Here is a 21,712-nt window from a genome sequence, read left to right on the forward strand (position 1 = left end):
AGCACTAACAGAGACTCTGCCAGGCATTTTCACTGCTCTCAACAGCAGTGTTGATTCCTATTGATCTCTGCTGCATAGACCAGGGTCCTCCCAGTCTTTCACATCAGAGAGGAGGAGAAGACCTTTTCTAATGAATGGTGAAGAGATACCAACATTTGAAGCCCGAATGTAGATTTTCTTTTCATTACAATGTAATTAATGTAATAAATATGAACACAATCATACAATCATCTGGCTGTAGTTGGGCTCAGGTTTAGCTAACAAACGTGTACGTAGCTTTTAGCATCTTAGCATGCGAAGGTTAGCATGTAGTGCTGAGTGTGTACAGTGAACATGCTAACATTAAAGTCCCATCACACGGCGAAATTAATCTGCACCTGTTAGTGACTCTTTGTTCCCTTTTAAAGGTCGGCTTTGTCAAGACACCTTCCCGCTGATCAATGATGCAAATACAAAAACTAGACACAAGAAATGTTTGCACGCTATTTAATCATGAAGCTCAAAGTAAAGCCAGTCATAAGTGTTAGAAAAGGATCTTTTCATTTAACTGAAGTCTTAGACAAGTGGAAATCTGACCCTGGTGGTGGTGGTGATGGATGGGAAGTCATTAGTTTTCATCCTCTGGGAATCATAAGTGTTTGTACCAGGTTTCAAGGGCGGAAGTATTTCACCACGAACCAAGTGACCAACAGACTGTGTGTGGCTGATTTATCACTCATGATGGACGTCAGTAGGGCAAGCTAAGGAGGCCGATCCTAATCTTTGACTTGTAGTTTTTAACAGCAAATTTTTAAATCAAAACATTCATGAAGCGACCCGAGGACCTCAGAGGGTCTCTGGACCTTTCTGCTCTGGGTTTTATGGTTACAGCTTAAAGTCACAGTTAGGATGTCTTTGCCGTCTATAATGTGATTTTATTTCTGAGTGTAATGGAATATGTAGGCAATGGATTTTAAATCGAATCCAACAGATTTGATTGGATCACTCAAAGTGGTGGTGGGGGGGGCTTAGTGAATATACTGTACGCGTGTAGTAGAATTTCAGCCTTAGAGCACAGTCGCGCTCTTTTTTGCTGACTAAGATACACACACACACACACACACACCTCTGACCCATGAAGAAACCAAGAACGGTTTCATATGATGGGCAGAGTCAGCTAGTCACCCCACATCATATAATAACATTTCACAGGAAGTGATGAAATATTCAAAAAGGAATGAAACAGGATTAGAACTTAGAAAATGTATTTTGTATTTCACTGTGTCTTTTAGCGCTACTTCTCTTCATGCCTTCGTCCTCTCTCCATCCCTCCCTCTTATTCTTTTCTCCTCCACCAGCTCAGCCTCCAGGACTGCTGGCTGCACAAGGCCAATGGCGGTATGGTACTGTTCACCTTCTTTATGTGCCGCATCGCCCTCTTCCCCTACATGTACTGGATGTACGGCCGCCACTACGGCATCCCGCTCTACAGCGTGCCCTTCCACCTGCCGCTGTCCGCCAACCTGGGCAACTCGTGCATCCTGGCGCCGCAGGTCTACTGGTTCGTCCTGCTCTGCCGAAAGGGCTACCGCCTGTACAAGCGTAGCCGCAGCCCTGACGCGTCTCCTGTGGCCGCCGTCACTGACAATTCGAAGGACGATTGATATCCAGTTCACGATTGCTCGCTCAAGCCGCACACTCAGCTACTAACGCAACTACTTCTGCAAAGGCACTAGTTTGACTTAACACATTTCAAACCCCACCATTGTACTGTAGTACACCAGGACTGCCTGCTCTCGTCCCACAGCTCCTGGGCATTTTTCCGCACACTTTAATTCCTCTGTTTCGAATCTGCTGCCTACGTGGACCTCTCCACCGATCTAATTCTACTACTGAAGTTTGAAGATTTGGGTGTTTTTTTTTGGATTTGGCTCTAGCCTGGATCTTGTTGAAGTGCTACCCTGCGTCCGTCTACATTTTCAGCACCGAAGAAAAGTTTGCTTCACCGAGAGTACAAGGTGGAGTAAAAGCACCAGAAACTGAAGAGGAGCTTCCAAGGACAGACAGTATCTTATCTCTTACTCCTACTGTGTTTACAGCCTCTGCTGATTTGGAAGGTCTGTTACAGTGTGTGTGTGTGTGTGTGTGTGTGTGTGTGTGTGTGTGTGTGTGTGTGTGTGTGTGTGTGTGTGAGAGCGTGAGTGTGAGTGAGTGGCTGTTGCAACAGGTTGTATTTATTTTTATGGTTTTTCTGTAATGTTTCAGATAGCTGCGTTTCCTCTCTCATCCATTCACTAATCAGACTCACAAGAAGGATTAGGAATCGCGGTGGGTGCAAATTCAGGCAGTATTAGCAGGATAAAAAAAAATGTGAGGAATACATGTCACCTCATCCACATGTGAGAAATAACAGCTACCCATTAATGTGACATAATATTAAGGTTCAGACTTTCCAGTCCTGTTCATTTTTGCTTGTAGTTTCTCATACAGCATGCAACCCTGCAGCAACAATCCCACATTCCTCACTGTCACATCCAGCACAGATTTATGGTCCTGGTTGTTTCCAGTAGCCATCCCCCTCAACCGTGAGCTAGCTCTGTATGCATAGTGTGTGTCCCCTATAAATTAACGCTGCACCCATGTTCACTCAAGGTTTTCGGGAATTCACATTGCTCCGGTGTTGGAGCTGGAGAATGGTGGCATCATCAAAAGGTTGTCTTTGCTGAGGGAACCATTCTTCATTTTCATGAATTTAAGTCATTTTTTTCGGGACGTGCATTACATGTATAAAACACGTCCGTGCTGGATACTGCGAAGTCTGTCAAGACCTCAAAGGAATCACCTTGAGAAAAACACAGGGATGGGATAAGATATGGCCCTTTGTTAGAAAATATTGTGTATAATGACTCACCTACACCCGAGTACACAGATTGGTGAAGTTCAGGTTGTGAGTTTCTGCTGTGTTAATCTGTATTGTGTGTGTATCTGTGAGGGTTTTCTCTTCTGCAGAGCAGAGGGTAAGTTAGGTTTCTTGCTACTGAGAGATTCAGTGTGTGAGTCCTCAGTCTTTGTTCAGATGACACTGGAGCGTTGCAGCTGCCATAGAAACGCTGCCAGGCTGACAGCCAGAGCTGACGCAGGGCATCTTGGGACGACAGAGTCTTTGACGAGTCGCTTCCGGTCATATGTCAACGGCTGTTGAAGATTTGTTTTCTCCTGTGAAAAGTCAGTCAGACCACAGAGGGGTGGGGTGGGGGTGATGGGGGATGTGGTAATGCCTAATGTGGGACGAACTCAGGGCCAAGGTTAGAGCAATAAGGTGAGCAGTGGCTCATCAGGGCAAACTAATACAGAGGATGGAAATGTCTGAGCAATTAGCCACCGAGGCCGAGGGTCTCAGGAGTGATTGTTCCTGACACCGATCTGTAACATAATCAAAAGATGTCATCCAGTAACTGTTTAGTTTCCCTGAGGCTCCAGAGATTTATATGCACTTGTGTATCAGGTGTTGCTTTGAGCACTTCACACAGGGCTGTATATACTTCATGTTTTTAGACATTTACTCCATATTTTAATTTCATCTTTAAAAAAAAAAAAAAGAAAAAAAAAAGTTTTAAAACTTAAACCTATATCCAGATATCACAACTAAATCTGAGAGGATCATTTTTATCATGCAAAGCTTTTGTTTTTGTTTTGTTGGATCCACAGTTGCATAAAGACGTTTATCTTAAAGGCATCCACTTCACATATCAAATAATAACTAGAACATATTATTTTCAAAAGAAATCTGCAGGGTTTGTTTCATACACCATCTACACCCTAGAGTTGATTTAACTCCTTGGATAATATTCTTGGTCATTCAAGCTTTATACTGAACTATCTGATTGCAAATGCATTAAAGGCCTTTTTTTTTTTTTTAATGTCCAGCCAATTCAATCTATGCAAAAGAGGCTGCAGTGCATCTATAACACACTAATGTCAAGCCATATCTAATTGATCCACGCCTTGGTATTTTATTTTAATCTTTTTAAATTCTTTGGGACCGTACATTTATTTTCACTACACATTTCTACTGGGACTCCACACTGAAATTTCTTTTTGTTTTGCTTGTCTTTCAAATTTACCTCACCTTGCGCGTTGATTAATTCAAGTTCATATGATGCTGAAAAAAAGGAAGTGTGTATTTATGATGGTTAACAGTTTTCAGTAGGGTACGCCAACGCCTAAACAGGGGTTTTGCTGTTTGGATGCTGACTTGATTGGGCTGTCGCTTTCTAAACAAAACAAAACAAGTTTAAACACAGCTAACATGAAAACCCCTCCGAGCCTAATCCGAAACTACACTGTAGAACTGACGTGGCTAACAAGCTAACGGACGTTTGTAGATGTGGTAATGTTATCGCAGTACCATCTTTATAAATGATTTTTTTTTTTGTATCTTTTGCTTTCAAGCCCCAAAATGTTTCCACACTCTACTTTCAGGTGGTTTTGTGTCATAAATGGCTGGTTTCTTCTTTCCTTGTGTCACTTCAGTCAGTGTGAGTCAAAGGATAATAGTGGGATCACTGTGAATGCTAAAACATGGTGTCACAGTAGTAGTCAGCAGCTAACATTAGCCGCTGTGAGCTACTGGTCATACCAGACCAAGTAAGGCTTGTAGAAGCGAATCCCCTGAGTGCGCTGAACTGAGTGAGGATGTGTTTTTATTGCTTAAGAATTCGACTTCATAGAGTTTAACTGAGAAAACAATGACTGACGAGGTCAAAGTGACACGGCCTGTTGTCTTTGCCTTGTATTTTGTGATTTAAGGATTGTGACAGATCATTACAGACCAAATATTTATTTTATTTTTTTTCCCCCATGTTGAAATGATAGTTTGAATTTCTAATAAAAAGTGACAGCCCCAGAACTCCAGAGCTCTTTTGAGTCTCAATTTAAAGCCTCAAAGTCAAAAGTTTAAACTTCAAAGCATCAAGACTGCTGAGAGGACCAGTGAGCCTCTGTTGCATTGTGGGTTCTGTAGTGTTACCGTGCCCTGTGTGTGTGGGGGGGATCTTGTTGTTAATTTCTGCACTCCTTGGCTGCCACATCTTGTGGGAACAGCAGTGAACGGGGAAAAGGTGATGAGTCCTCTTGTTAGCAGACAGACAGTCTGTTTGCTGACCAACAGCATGAGGATGAGGGAGTAAGGAGAGACGAGCTGCTGAATGATGGGCTTGTTTGTCTGCTTTGGCTGGAGCCCAGGAGAGTGCAGGCCTCTTTTGTCCGTGATTGACTAGGCCACTGTTACTGGAAACATCCCAGGCTCTTTGTTCTGCTTTCAGCACTTTCTCTCTGTTTTTTTTTTCCTTTTTTACATCCACTTGAAAAGTCAACGCTTTAACTGCAGTCAAAACCAGTGGCTGTCACTTAAATCAACCATTTTTTATTTTTTTCATTTAAAATTAAAAGCTGCAGCTCATTGCTTTTTATTGTATGTCACCTATCGCCTTCTTACCACCTGCCTCCATCCTCTCTCCTTCCATCCATCCATCCATCCTCATTTTAACTCGCCCCACTCTTTTGGCTGATGTGCTCTGCAGTCATAGAAAAGTTGCTGAGAGCGATGGCAGAGAGGAGTGAGCCCTCCCTCCGCTCTGCTGCCATCTGTCGTCAGGATTATCTGCTCGTCCACTCAGCAGTTCACAGGCAGGGCCAGTTGGGATTAGTAGGGCTAGGTGGGCATTATCTATTAAAACGGTGCATGTCTCTCATTCAGTCTGCTGCCTTCAGATACATACATCTCTGTTTTCACCTGCCATGACCTCATCCTCCAGCAAATACTAAATACTCTGTAAAAAAATGACATTTACGGCTCTGTTATCAGGCCGACCGGTGTGGTACTAAATAGACTCGTGGCTGATATTTAGGATTATTTAAACTGCTATTATTTTTACTGTTTCCCACAGAATTTCCTTCTCGTTTTATCTTGGGTGGAAAAGCCTTTTTATGACACAAAACCTTTTGAGGTGTAGCAGCCTGTCATGACAGAAAATACCCCCCTCTTGACTTTAACTAGAATTTCTTTTGGCTTTCAAAAGGTCAGTTTAAACTCACAGACTCTTATTTTGACAGGTCCATTTTACAGTTATGGAGAATGAAATCTGAAGTTCAGTGAGCTGGACCTTTTTAATATTTTAATAGCAGTCCCCAGGCATAGCTTTGAAATCATGGAATTTATATAGAAAATATGACATTTCACTCTTTTTCAGTAACATTTACCCTTTTTCTTTTTTTTTAATCATCAAAATTATTTTATTTAAGAAGTTTATGCTTTCTTTTCAAACAAACTTTAATCCTCACTTGCATGTTTTTAAGGATATGTGCAAAATTGAAATAATATTTCTATATCTGGAACGTTATTCTCAAATTGACTGATGTTGACTGGCAAAAAGAAAAAGAAAAAAAAATTATATTGAATAAATTAATGGGAGATAAACCGAAGGTTTGCTCCACTGACCTGACGACGGTCTTCAGTCCTTGTAAGTTTCAAAGCTGCTGGATCACGAGCCACTGCCACATAAAATTATGTTGCACATAAACAGCATCTGATCCTAAAATCGGAGGATCAGTGAATCGTAAACGCTTCATGGCACGCAGAGTACACATATCCTAACAGGTATAGTCTTTGTCACTCGATAGATTCTTAATAAAGAAAGTCTTAAGTTCCACCTCTTTGCTCAGGGTTTGATGAAGTTTGATAAAGTTGTTGACATATGTGTGTATAGAGGTTTATTGTAAGATGATGAACTGTGAGACAGACTAAAGATGATCACATCTAGAATGATATGCTGATTCTTTATTATGTGTTTTTTTTTCTTTTATTTTTCTTTTTAAGATTATTTTTCCTTATAGATTTTTCTTCTATTTATGCTTTCTGACACGGCTTGTGATACTTCAACTCCCGAGAGTTGGTAAACCAAAGACTGTCAGGCACTTTAGTTGATCATAGTGACTGTAGTGATATATGACGAGAGATCCATTTGATTTTCAGTAGTTTAGACATGCTGTAGATGATTTGTCTTAGTAGCTAAGTGACCCGCTTCTCGCTTACAAACACAACTACCCTCCAGTTTTATCCTCTTTTGTTTGGATCCCGGAGAGTGACCAACACGGTGCGGTTGTGATGGATGTTTCCTCTGAGGACGTATTGGAGCAAACACACACTAATCAGGGGTTCAGTCCATTCTACACTAACGTGCAACCTATATAAAGACTGCATTTAAACATACTGTATGGGGTAGTGACATTTTACTGAATCTACATAATGATTTTATTTTACATATGATTCCTGTTCCTTAGCTTTGTATGAAAGGATCTAATTTAATCGTGTGCCACCTGTTGAATGAGAACATGGACACCACAATTAACCCGAGCGCAACACTAGCTCTGTTGCACCGCGCTAACGCTGTTTAGCATGTGCTACACTATGTTGAGCAATAGTCTGCCTCTTGCTAACATTGTTTTGACTGAGAGTTCACTCCATGCTAACACCTTAGCACATAGTGCTAGTGAGTGCATATAGACTACATGCTAATTCTTAAACTTTTCAGTGACAGCAAGCACCAAGCTAACATTTAATATATGTGTGAGTGGTGGTTTAAAGCCAGCACCTTATCACACTATGTTAAAGTGATGGTAAGCCCCATGCTAACATGTTAGCATAGGCCTACACAACATTGAGACCAGTAGTGTTAACGTGACTGTGGTTTTATGTTCATATTCTAAGCTAAATGGGCATCAGCTGGTAAAATTTTAACATAAAAAAAAAAAAAAAGAAAAAGATAGAGTAGTTTGTTAGCTTTCATTAAGTTCAGCCCCCATTTTTAGGTTTTGACAGCTCTCCTGTGTGAAGGGCAGATGGGAGATGTTCGATGCCAACACCTTGGCAGAAATGCAGATTGTAGAAACTTTCTTTGAGAAGACGCTGTATAAATGTTGTAGGGCAGAGTGTGGCTTGTTGTTGTAGCCAATAATGCTGCAGTGTGAAAATGTAAATCTCCCATTTTGGTACAAAACACTACTTGTATTACATTTTTTTTTGTCTAAAAATGCATGAGACTTGGCTCCATCTCATCTGAAGGGGAGATGGTGTACATCTTTAAGAGGTGCTGCAAATAGCGCAATTATCAATAACCATGGAAACTGCAGTGGCTAATTTTGGTGTCTATTTTCCCATCATTTACAGGGCAAGCTGACAAAGGCACATGTTTGTCATTTTTACATCCACAAATAACAAACCAGTACGCTGAGCAGTACGACAGTAACGCACATTTCTGTCATGTTTGGGAGTAACTGGATTGTTGAGATGTGAGTGGTGATGATAATAGCGTGTTGGGGGGGGGGGGGGGGGTCTCTTCTGTCACGTGACACTTATTGTATAATTTTGCTGCTTTGAATCGTCACATATCCCTGCAGGGTTGGTCCCTCGTCTCTGGGCATAGAGATAGAACGGTGTAAAGGAATTGCGGTCTAATGCCGTGTTCATGTCATGTTGGATGGAAAGCATCTTACACCGGGATCACACGACATGATATCAGCGTGATTACAGCCTCTGGAACCAAAATGACACTTAAACTGTTGTCAGGTTTTCTTCTGACGTGACGCGAACGCGGCATTAGGCTGATGAAATGCACATGAACTCGACTGAAGCGCTGCAGAAACTGTGTTGCTGGCACTGATTTTGATCTGTGGACAGTGAACCAAATTTGGTTTCCAGTGCCTTGTGAAAAATCTATTTGTGATACCCGCAAATCTCAGTATGAAAGAGCTAAGCTGGCAGGCAGTGTTTACAGGTTGTGGCTGTATTTATCGCGTTTATTGTCGTCGTCATCGTCACCACCACCATCATCATCATCATCAACATCATCATCATCATCCTCATGTCTTTGAGGAAAACTACACTTTCAGTCATTTTGGTGTTCACGGCAATGATGGAGAAAAGTCTCATTGTTTGTTTTTAAAAATCTTATTGTTCATACTTTTAAGTGGGGGAAAAATATTTAAAACAGATTGCTATGCATTTACTGCTAGAAAGAGAATAAAGTGTCATTTAATTCTGTTGAAATTAAAGCCTTTTACATTAATATGTTGTCGTATTTCACATTTTGTAGCATTTTAATCTATATTTTCAGATTATCGAGCAAATCCCATAATGTTGTTTTTCTATGCATCATATGAGGATGAAACCCTTTAAAGCATAGACGTACCGTAGTCTTGAATATGTTTGCTGTGTCTCTGTTGTTTTAGACCTTTCATCTGTCAAGTTTGGTGGATGTTATGTTTCAGAGATTTGGATTTTAACGTTGACCTGCTGTTCATAATAGTCACTTTTTTTTTTGCGATGGGCGTGTAACTGACTTAAATGCAGCACCTTCACAACCTTTTAACACTTCCTGCCCCACATTATTTTTGATAGCGTTCTAATTTTTCATACATATAAGATTTGATGCATCTGTCCTTTTTTTTTTTTTTTTTTTTTGTAGCGTGACCTTTTTTTTGTTTTTGAGGAACTTTCCTATCTGAAAAGAGAAATTTTTGTTTGACATAACACAAAACTATTGATGTAAGAGGAGTTATGTACTGTAGCTGCAACTTGTGAATTCAGAGCACCCCTTTAAAATTCAATAAATTTGATTTGATAGACTGTTTTGAACAAGCCTCTGTTTTGTTTTCCTTGTTAAGTCTGCATGCATTTTAATCAGGTCTTATTTTTTCATTTGGTAAAGATGGGTACAGTAACATACAAGAGCACATTTTGCATACATTTCCCCTAATCAATCAAATTCAAAGAAGCTTTATTGACATGACTGTAGTCAGATACAGCATTAGGACATGTGTGTATTTGTTTTGTTGCTGAGGAATTTGAGTTAAATTTACATAAAGAAACTTGCAGAGAAAGCAGCCTGAGACCACTGCTACTGCTAAATAAAAAATATCTACATTTTCTCCTCACATGCTTTGCAGTTCCTCTCTTTTATTCACTGTGTGCATTTGTTCAGTGTGTACGTGTAGTTATGGTTCCTGCAGGGCTTCTTTCAGTTGTAATGTGAAGTCATGGCCACACAGAGGCGCTGCTGACTGAAGCTGAGCCTGATCTTCTACACACACAGACTTTGACACTGGTATGTTTGTCTACTGCTCTTTCCAAAAACACAAATGTTACAAGTGTAAAATGAATTATGATGCTAAAATCTGTGGATAGAATAAACCAGACTGTGTTCTTTTATCATGTTTCAGAGCATTTTATTTCTTTACATGTAACATTTTGCCTAAATAATAACATATACAACTTAACTTTAACCTACACAACACAAAATGTAGCTGTAAGGAGATTTATTAATTGTTTATTCATGTTTTCATAACTAAAACTGATGAATGAAAATATAGTAAAACACAAGACAAATCCTGCACACAGCGCCTGAAAGGTCTTTACGTCTACTTACAACTTAGAGATGTATCACAACTATAGTGGCAAACTTCAGGTTGGAAGAAAGAAATGCACTACAGTTATTGTTTGGTGTGATAATAAGCCAGTGATGTTTAACATTCTGCCTCAGGCACATTACTAGAGATATTAATAGATACCTAACATTAACCTGTAACTAATTACTAGTGTGTTCATCAGTTCTCTTTGAATGTGACGTGTTGCATGAACATCTAAGATCTACAAACTTAATTATGTAGTTTTCCCCTCTGGTTGTGTGTAGGTTCTCAGAATCACAGCCTTGTTGCCTTTTCTTAGACTGGGGTAAATTTAAATATTCTGGCTGAGCTTTGTTGGTGATTTCTTATTTAAGTTCCTCTCAGAAAGAGATTACTCTTCACATCACATCATTGACCCCCAGGAAACTGCACTCACCCTCTCTGCTGTGACTTCATACAGATTTACCAGCAGCAAAGAGACAAAACCATTTGAATAATCCTGGCTCCTCCTCCCCATTTGAACTTTTCACGCCCCCCTTTACATCCCAAAATACAGGCGAACCTGTTGCTCCCAAGCATGGGAGACACAGATAGCTTTGACAACACACTGGGGAAGGGGCAGCAGGGGTAAACGTTGAGGAAACACATCGTGGATGCAACACCAGAGAGGACGTCTGCCACTTCCACCGGATCCCTTGGAAAGGTTAGTTTTGATCATCCCTCAGCTCCTGCACGCACCGAGAACCTGATCTGCCCGTGCAGTACGTAATCTCTTTTCCCGGGATGACACTGTGTATGAGTTTTCCATGACTTATAAATAACAACCGCTCTTGCTTTGACCAGATGAGAGGAGAGAGTAAGAGAATACGCACGTTGAGAGAAGTCCTCCATGGAGCTCGATTGGACTTCAGTGTGCTGCTGCCGAGGAACGCTGCACCCCTGGTCGTCCTCTGAAAACCATTTGCATCTTCAACTTGTCTGGAAAACTGGCATGGAACACCACAGATACCTCTGAATTATTTTAGCTGGAAGGAGTAGAGTAGAAAAATAATTTGGTCAAGAACTCAAAGATAGATTTAAGGAGGTGAACCAGAGAACGAAGTGAAGAGGTGAAAGACAAGACAAGTAGAAAGGTTTTGGTTTCTGATCTCCACGCCGACCACCCCGTCACTCATTTGACTTGAAACGCAGAGGTGGTGAGGGTTGATAAAAAAGCCATGGATACAGCTACAGAGGGTGTTCAGGAGGAAATGGTAAGTGAGGCTCTTGTTCAGTTCAATACCACCTTGCAAGCTGCCATAAGGGAGGTACACGTGGACGTAAGTGCTTTCAAGCAGCGCATAGAGCAGAGGATCGAGGAGGTGTGCATCTCCAACGGACCCTTGGCCGAGGCGGTGACCAGGCTGCAGGAGGAGAACCTGCAGCTCAGGTCGAAGCTGGAGGCCCTCAGCCTTCTGGTGGAGGGTCTTGCCGGGGTAAAAGTGGGGAAGAGTCCCGCTCAAGTGACGGGGAAGAACAGGGAGGAAAGTATAGAGAATGGACACGTACAGATACAGTCCAAGACCCTGGAAGACAAGACGGTTTTGCTCAACTCTGGAGGATCAGAGGAATTCCTGTCAAGCCAGTCCACATCCACAATCTCTGAATCATGTGGGTCAAGTGGAGGATCAGGCCACACTACTGCTGCTGCTGCTGCTGCTGCTGCTGCTGCTCCATGGAGAGCAAAGAGACATGCTGAGATTAACGTGAGTATTCTTGTTGTTGTGTTTTCTGCAGATCATACAGTCTATGGAATAAAGTGCGGATGGGTGAACAAGATGCACAGGGTGTGGTAAAGCTGGTCAGCGGAGAATTACTAATTTATATACACCAGTTCTTAGCTCACCTCTAACTCCCTTCCACTGACAGATCCCTGAGTTTGAAGGCTTATCGGAGGCTAAAACACTGCACAGTGGTGTGTAGTACTGTGACTTTACAACCCTTTAAACATAGCACAGTGACAATCCATCACAAAACTTGTGAGATACATAATACAAATTACATAAAGCACTACAATTTAATATACCAGGAATGTAACGTACCCATGCATGGCTGGTGCGTTGCGTTAGCCCTCTGCACCCTTGTTACATTAACACAGTGGCCCTCATTGAAATGAATGTGCTACTGTGCTAATGTCTGTTTAAACACAGCCAGTGTTACAGTACACCACCACGCCAAGGACTCTGAGCAGCTATGTCATTAAGTTTTGAGGGACGTACTTTTCTATGTGTAAGCGTTTGGCTCGTAACAGGCACACCTGACCCCATACATCATCTTCTCCAAGGTTCATTGCTTTCAGCCTTGTGAACTCACACTCAGCACGCGCCTTGTGTCCCTATCAGCTGCTCAAACAATGTGTGAATGCCCTGAATATTGATATAGATCGCAGCATCATCCATCCAGAAACCACCCTGTTCGCTGGAACACATTAGTACATTCTTTAACCTAAATGTCACGACTACATACGTGTATGTCCCAGCGAGGAAAGCTGCTATTTTCTGTGCATGTATAAAGTAACCTTTCAAAAGATCAGACATGCTTATGAACTAAGCCCACCTGATCTATAAAAACCTCTGTGCGAGAGAGTGGATAAGAATCAGGATTTGAATCTGTCAGGGAGGATCCCAACTAGAATCAGAGGAATCTGAGCCGTGTGGTATGTTTGTCTAATATATATTTAACCTCTGACATCACACATTTATCTGGGGAGCAGCGGTATAAGCAGCGCCTTATAGGCTCCGCATCACTTGACATTAATATAATTAGATATTATATTTTCATTTGGTGACCAATAATAATCATCTAGTATTATTAACCTTGAATATGATACAATTACCATTATATATCCTTACATTAGTCAATTTAGAAACTACCCCACCGACACAAACATGCATATTTGCACACTTAACGCTCGTCCCTACCCCCCATCACACCCCTCTTCTGCTCATGACCCGCTGTTAGAACAGCAGGTCCTCCAAAGGGCACATGTATTTTTGGGTCTGTGATTTGGGACTGAGCTGCAGCTCTTTACCAACTTCAGCTTTTTCTTCCTCACCTTTAAAACACCACTGTTCGCACACACGAATGAAGATGGGGATAGTCATAAGGAATGCAGGTCTAAATGATCAATTCATAATCAATTAATTCAGTGCTTGGACTTTGTAACTGAGCTCAAGAGCTCACAGCCAGGGATGTAGTAGACAGCCTGACGAACAAGGTCAGTCTACTACTCCACATTCTTCTGACAGTGTGCACAGCGCACAAATTGTTTTTCCTTTTTGTGACGTAACTCACACTCGAACTCTGAAGACAGGTATATAAATAAATCTCCAATCGCTCAGGAATGTTGTTTCCCAGCCAATCCAGCTCTCAAATCTCCTAATGGAAAGTTGAATTGCATCTTACATCCCTGTCAATAATACCCCCGACTCACACCCTGAGAGGGGCAACCAGCTGTCCTCGTAACACACACTGCTGACATTCCTCTGTGCTGAAATCACCTGGTCCCCCCTCCCACCTCTCTGACGTAAAACTCTTCAACCCCCCCACCCCCTCAGTACTAAGATAGCCCCCCTGTTTCATCAGTTAATACTATACTCCATCATTTTCAAATTTGACATCATCCTATTGAGGTCAACTATGTCACCACAGCTGGCAATAGCAGGCCTCACTCCGTCACGCACGAACACGTCATGCAGTGAGTGAAAAAGCAGGTAAAATTGGAATTAATGAATCAATGTCTTTGAGGAAAGATTGTCCAAAAACTGAGAAACATTATCACTATTTGAACCATTGCCAGCGCCGAGTGCCTTAGGATCTAGTAACACTAATGTCAACAAGATCCAGCTCCAGAAAAATCTTAGTAAACAGCTGAAGTTCTTCTCCATTTAACCATATAACCATGTTAGCAAACAATTACCTATTTACGCATACAGCAGACATAAAGCAGCTTTAGCATTGATTTGGAGTTGTGTTTTTGTGTCCAAAACACGCCCTGCATCTTGTTCTTTTTTTGGTCTCCTATCAGGTTCCTTATCTGCTAAATTCTCCGCTGTGTTCACCAGCTAGTCGCTAACTTTGTCTGTCTCGCCATTTGGTACTGGACAGGACGCGCTCAGTGGGTTCTGAGCTTGATGAGAGCAGCAAGACTAGACTTTACAGTAAAGTTGAGGCGTTACGACAATAACAAGGAGCTGAAAGATGATGAAAGATGCTAAAAGATGCTAAAACGCTCTGTAGAGCTAAAGGGAAGCTGCAGAGCTACAAAGCCATTTGATTCATTGCTAATATGAAAATATGGTTTAGTGCAGCTTTAATTAATAATAATAATTTATATACAATAAATTCATGTAATGAGATTTTCAAATGTGAGAAATAATGGGAAAGTGTTTCTTTGTGACTTTAACAATCAGGATAATTTCTCATTGGTGATTTACTGAAATGTGTTTGTGTGTTTTCAGTATGTTTGCATGTTTCTAAGCAGCCGAAGTGACATGGAGGTAAACTCGGCCAGGGGTTGAAGAGATTAACAGGGTGAGACTGTGATATCCCACAGCAGCTCCTGTGGAGCTCACAGATCACTGTGGTGCTAATCTCCCTCCTGACGATGAGTTGACGGACTGGCTGCAATGGCTTTATTGTGAGGCTGCCAGACCACTGCGTGTCTCTGGAAAGCAAAAGGCTGAGGGGGGGATGGGGGGGGTGGGAGAAGGGGCAAACACAGGCCAAAGCTTCGGGCCGATATACTTAGGCACTGTTTGAACCGCTCGGGCTAACTCTCTGATTTCCAAAGCATCCATTTGGGGCTATATCGGGACGTAAGAAGAGCGGAGCGGAAACTCTTGCAAAGGGGCTGATTGCAAAATCTAAAATAGCCTCTCAGTGGGAACATGGGTTTGTTGGCCACAGCTGACATTAAATGAGAAGCTTTCAGCTGTTGACAGCTGAGAATCACAAATGCAGAGAAGTTAGCGCGCACACACACACACACACACACACACACACACACACACACACACACACACACATTTAACACGAATGATAACAATGAAAAAAATTATTTTTAGCTCCACAGCATGCAGCCGTCTGAAAGACAGAAGTCTCTTTGTTTGTTGTGAGCTGAATATTGTTGGAGACCAACAAAAAAAAAAACAGCTGCACGTGTTGCGTAACTCATTTACCCTCCTGGGGTAAAGGCTAACGAAGGAACTGTGATCCTTTACACGTTCAGTTTTACTATTCTTATTTAAAACTAACACATTATGGGTAGATTACACCCCCACCCACCCTCTCCCACTCTCACTTTAAATTTGCATCACCCACCACCATGTTCAAGGTTATGCCATTACCAAGACAGCCAAACGAAGCAAAGCTGATGTGCTGGTCACGTCTGAATGCCCCCATCAAACTGAGCCCTGCCTGATTCAGACTTCAAATTAGAAGAGGTTACATACTGAATTTTTAGACGGTGAATTTCACTTGGTTTTTTTTTTCTACTCTGACATGAATCCAAGGGGCAGTTAGGGAAGAATTTGTTCTGAATTATGCATTTTTGCCACTTTAAAAAAAGTCGGTACAGCAGAGGAGTAATGGCGTCTTATTGTAAAAGCATTTAAATAATCATTAAAGCTCTTCAATTAATGAACATCTGTAAAATCTGCAAAACTAAACTCTTTAAAAAGAAAGTTTCAAGCCAGAAAACACAGTGCCAGTCCACCATTAACATGGTCTATTATTTCAATGCTGTGAGTGACCGTACCAGATTGTGGATGTCCTAGTTTCATTCGTGAAAAGACACTGTCGACCTAAAATAACAGAACTGCACGTTTTGAACCTCTTGTCTTCACTGAGCAGGGCACTGATGCAAAAGGAGAGAAAAATGTCGCCTCGGCCGCACAGGAGAACGGCAAGCAAGGTGGGCAGACTGTCTGAAAAAGGTTTCAACACCGGTGACCCGACGAGCCGATCTCACCTTTGGTTATGTTTTCACAGAAGGTTCATCCGTGGACTCTGATGCAGCCCAAAGTGCCGAAGCTGCTCCCCAGTCCCACCAGGCTCTCACCGCCGTCACAAAGCCGAGCCCAGAGTCTCCCGCCGTAACGAACTCTCCTCAGTCTACAGTGGAAACCCCCAAAATGCCCGGTCAGCTGATCGCCGTTCACATATAATACACTTCACTTTACACTGAAAACATATTTGTTGGATGGATTCACTGTAAGAGAAATAAAAAATATTTTATAAGTTTATTTTTGTAGCAAACCACAGAATACACAGTGCTTTACAAAGTATTCAGTAATCTGTAAAAGTCTCTAAATGAAACTGTCCATAATATTCCAGGATGAATAAAGATGAAAATAAGATCCACAATATAGTTTTGGGGAAGTTGAAAATCGATTCTGAAAGGCCAGTGTTAATCAGTTCAGTCATGTTGTCCATCGTCATGGACATGGTCATGGTTGGTCCATATCATATAATATCAATAATACAACTCTAATTTATCAAAGGGTTACATTAAAGCTGTACAGCTATAACAAGCTTTACAGATCAAATTATTTTAGTATCTATACACATTAAGTGATGTCTAGAAACCTATAGACCTTAATCCAACTTTTCTCTTTCAGACCAGGAAGATTCAGGTCCTCTGACCAAACCTCATCTTCCCCTCACTGCGATGACGAAAGCCAGCTCCGAGGCTCCGTCTGTTCCCGCCGCCTCAGTGGTCAAAGCTACAAAAGAAACTCCCGCCAAATCAGCGGAGTCTTCTGCTAAATGTGGTGAGTGGGAGATGCAATCTCTGCTGTGTAATCAATACATCTCACCATTTATTTGATACCAGTGAATCTGCTTTGCCAGTGTAACCAAATTCAATTTCTCAAAATGTTAATTTCTCCTTAATGCAGCCGTTTTCTGTTACGTGTCTCCCCAGTGTCGGGAACTCTCCGAGGATGGAGATGCATAATCACACATTAATGGACACATTAACTGAGTGCTCTTAACCATCCATTCCACTTTGACTTCATTTTTTATTCAGATTCTCCCTTTTTCAGATGCTGACGAACCCCTGCCCCATCTTCCTGTCACTGCCATGACAACCAAAGCCAGTCCTGAGGGTCTGCTTACCACCAAATCTGCTCCGTCTCCGGCTTTAGTCCCTAAAGCAGCCGGCCATCCTGCAGCAGAGGCTCCCGCAGGGGAAGCAGGGGAATATTCTTTTACAAGAGGTCAGTTAACGGGTTCTTGTGAACAGACACTGCAGATTATTGAGATGTATTCTTAGGATTTGATCTCTGCAACTCCTCTGAAAACATATTTTTATTTTTTATGTTTCTGTCTGCGAAGTAATAAACAGTTCCTACCTATTGTTCTTATTACCATAACACATGAGCAATGATGCTTATCACCCCAGCAACCACCTAGCGACACTTTCGGGACCACTTATCAACTCATTAGTAACACCCTGTTACCGCTCAACCATAGCAACCATGCTAGTCATAATCTAGTAATGTGCTAGCAACTATACTAAACATTCAAACAGTAACTTAGCAACATCCTGGGATGTTTTAAGTTATTATAGTTATATATATGTATTATTGTTTTTATCTCCACCTGTGCAGGTACATCTGGGGCAAAGGAGCTGAGGTCCCAGGAGCAGTCAGGCTCTGGATCTCAGGCCTTGCCTCATTTTCCCCTCACAGCTGTAACCAAAAGCAGCTCTGAGACTTCTGCTCCATCTAAATCTGATCCGAGTCCTGCTTCTGCACCCAATCCTTCGGTGCCACAATCCCCGACAATAAAGCCAGGCAAATATCCCTTTAGACGTGGTGAGTACATGGCTACGTGGTTTGTTTTGAGATATTATTTTTGCTCGGTCAGTCGTCTGAAAATATGTAAAAAACGCTCATCAAAGGAGGTGTAAATAGCTCATGTATTCTTTCACTGAGGTTCATGTGCTTTATTTCTATTTTCATTAGACGTCAGTGAACACAAGCCACACTTGACTCTCTCTGCCATCACCAAACCCAACACGGAGTCTTCATCATCAGCTACTCCAGCGCCGTCTTCAAATATTTCAGCATCACAGGACACTACAGTAAAACCTGGGGAGTATCCCTTTAAGCGGGGTGAGTTCAACTCTATTTTCTTTCATTTGTTAATATATATATTTTAAGTTCACCTTACCTCATCCATCACCTCATCAATTCAGTACCAGTTCTCAAGACACCCAGTCCCAGTCTGAAGAGGAGTGTGAGCTTCCCTCAGTCTGCAGGTAAAATAAATTAAACTTTCCATATCTGCAGGTAGAGGCTTTAGTTTTTGTGATTTGTTAATGTAGTTTGCATTATTTTGTTTTTCTGTAATTGCAGAAAAATTACTTCCCTCCAAATCAATCATAAAATCGGGTTTCTCGCCTAATTTGGAAAAGTAAGTCATGAGCGTGAATTCTGATTCTGATTTTTTTTAAAAACATTAAATGAACTTAGTGTTTTCTGTGGTTTCACTGATGCCATGTTTCTCCACAGGAAAGCGAACAAGCCAGGGGGGATTGAGTTTAAACAGGATATAATGAAATCACAAACGCTTCCACGCTCTAACGGGGCTCAGGCCAAACGGGCTCTTTTTGAAAGGATGAACTCAGAGCCGACCAAGTAAGTGTATCTTATCTTATTAGTGTATCTTCAGCCCCGGAGATGATTGACATTTTGTGGTACGGTGAGCTGTATTTCTCTTGCCACAGGCCGAAGGACTCCAAGCCGAAACTGAAGCGCTCTCAGAGTTTCGGAGTGTCCAGTGCCAGTGGTATAAAACAGATTCTCCTGGAGTGGTGCCGCTCAAAAACCATTGGCTATCAGGTACGACAGCGGGATACACGGTATATTCCTCTTCTGCCATGTCTCTCCTAATTATGGAGAAACAAGGATGTCACAGGAAAAGTAATACATTTGCATCAATAATAGGAATTGTAAAGCGAATTTATAAAGTGCCGTGATCATTTGGCAGTAAAGTGATGAGGAGAAAATGCATGAATGTGGCACCATGTTGTTCTCTGTCTTAAAATGCGGCGCCCTCGTCGTCTTTTTCTCAGAACATAGACATTCAGAACTTCTCGTCCTGCTGGAGCGATGGGATGGCGTTCTGTGCTCTGGTTCACTCTTTCTTCCCTCTGGAGTTTGATTACAACACGCTGGACCCCGCCAAACGCAAACACAACTTACAGCTGGCGTTCACCACTGCAGAGTAAGCAGGCTAGAATGGACTGAGTGAGGCAGTGAGCGAGTGTGTGTACTTTGATTACACTGGAGTAATTGATATTTCCACGAGGTACTACAGTCTACGTGTGCCTTGGAAATGAATGACTCTAACTTTATGTCTTTTATGTTTCAGGGAGCAGGCTGACTGTCTCCGTCTGATCGAGGTGGAGGACATGATAGAGATGGGGGACAAGCCAGACCCCATGTGTGTGTTTACATACGTCCAGTCCCTCTACAACCACCTGAAGAAGTTTGAATAACTCTGTATCAGAGTAGATGAGAATATTCTAGATGTTTTTAACCACAGTGTGTTGTGAACACTTTGAATGGGCTGAATTAATGTGGAGCCCAAAACCACCCTGTGAATCCACTTAAACTAAGACAGTAGAGTTTGACAAGTAGTTTTCTCTGTCAACACACAGTCACAGTTTTATACTGTATGCATGTGTTCACCAGTTTCCCCCCATTCCCTTTAGCTTTCCTAGTGGACTACTGATTCTTAAAATGCAGTGTCTTATGACAAGTATTGTGATGTGTGTGGCTCTAATGTTGCTGTATTTACAACTAAAAAGGGCTTTTGTGTAACTCTCACGTCAATAACAAAGCCGTAAAATAAAAGGAAGCAAATCTGAGGAATGATCGATCAGCATTTGGGAACATGAGTGATGTTACAAATTAAAAGTTAGAGATGCTCCAGGAACAATAAATTAAAGTCTTGCCTTTTGACTCTTGTAATGTGGCAAAATAAAGCTATTTTATAATATTTGTTTTATTTTTTTTTTATCAGTGTCAGACTGCACAGATCAGCAGAGACAGAGACTGTAAATAATTTAGATAATTAACAATGTGCATGAAGGAGTGTCATGTTTTTCAATGGCACAAGAAATAAACTCCAGGAGCCAAACTCCGAGCTCAGTCAGTCAGTGAGACAGATATGAAATTTATTAGTGTTGGCCGCCGCCACTGAAAGCGCTTGGCATGACACGACCAGGGATTGCAGGTATTTTTACACTATAAATGTTTACACTATTACACAATATAAGGACAACAAAACGTAGCTCTTAGCTGTCATCACATCACCGAAGTGCCATACTTAAATCACATGATGACAACTTAGCCAACTCCACCCGCTGAGGATGACCATGAAATGCAACTGAAAGCTATATGAAAATGCACCTTCGGTTAATATTGTTCTGTCAAACTACTCTCTTTTAATGTTGGTTTCAGATGAGCTGCCACAATTATTAATTAGTCGATCAACGAAAAATAATTAGGAACAATTTTGGTAACTGATTATTTCAGTCAATTTTCAAGCAGTTAATCCAAAAATGCTGTTTTCAGTCTCAAATATGAAGATTTCCTGCTTTTCTCAGTTTGAATTTATTTTAAATTAAATATTTTGGCAGTTTTGGGTTGGTCAGATAAAACAAGACATATGAACATGTGACCTTGGACTCACTTCTTCACTATTTATTGACATTTTATAGACTAAACAGATAATCTATTAATTGAGAAAATAATAAGCAGATTAATCAATAATGGAAATTATTGTTAATTGCAGCCCTAACTGACTAACTTTGATATGGGGAACCGGTTATAATCCATGACTGATGCATTACTGCCAGGGTCCAAATTAATTACACACTCAGTTGGAGAACCCATGATGAAAATCTTATTTATGTAGGTTTCTGGTCACAATGACAAATAAAGGTTTTTGAAGAATGAAGATTTTTCTACAAACTGTGTCAGGAAAAGATTCATTGAATATATAACACGTGTACATTGCCATCTACTGGCAGAATGTATTTACTGCAAAAGACTGTTGACCAAAAATTGCATTTTTTTAAAATAATTATTTATCTTTACAAACCTTCATTTTAACTATTTAAATAATCTTCCGACCTCAATTGTGCTTAAATTGTGCATTAAATAAGCTAAAAAGAGAACTGGAAATACTCTACTTTTACTGATCTCAGCTTTCA

General features: G+C 41.3%; 2 protein-coding genes across 3 annotated transcripts in view; both read left to right on the forward strand.

The window, feature by feature from the left end:
- The window catches only part of tlcd3a (TLC domain containing 3A), a 29,037-nt gene extending 19,373 nt beyond the window's left edge, over positions 1–9,664 (forward strand). For both annotated transcript variants that reach the window (XM_056397131.1, XM_056397130.1), the window contains exon 5: positions 1,338–9,664. In XM_056397131.1, the coding sequence (XP_056253106.1) occupies positions 1,338–1,585 (248 nt within the window). In that variant the 3' untranslated portion in view covers positions 1,586–9,664. The remainder of the gene's footprint in view (positions 1–1,337) is intronic.
- Positions 9,665–10,992: 1,328 nt separating this feature from the next.
- Positions 10,993–20,493, forward strand: LOC130181954 (smoothelin-like protein 2). The gene is made up of 14 exons (XM_056396437.1): positions 10,993–11,146; positions 11,287–12,188; positions 16,336–16,396; positions 16,474–16,623; positions 17,103–17,255; positions 17,529–17,702; positions 18,096–18,302; positions 18,453–18,602; positions 18,686–18,748; positions 18,846–18,903; positions 19,002–19,127; positions 19,217–19,331; positions 19,565–19,716; positions 19,864–20,493. Exons 2-14 carry the CDS (start codon positions 11,661–11,663, stop codon positions 19,988–19,990), a joined length of 2,064 nt encoding a protein of 687 aa, XP_056252412.1. The 5' UTR covers positions 10,993–11,146; positions 11,287–11,660; the 3' UTR covers positions 19,991–20,493.
- The last annotated feature ends 1,219 nt before the right edge of the window (positions 20,494–21,712 follow it).

This window comes from Seriola aureovittata, chromosome 15 (assembly GCF_021018895.1).
Source record: "Seriola aureovittata isolate HTS-2021-v1 ecotype China chromosome 15, ASM2101889v1, whole genome shotgun sequence".
Lineage (NCBI taxonomy): Eukaryota > Metazoa > Chordata > Actinopteri > Carangiformes > Carangidae > Seriola > Seriola aureovittata.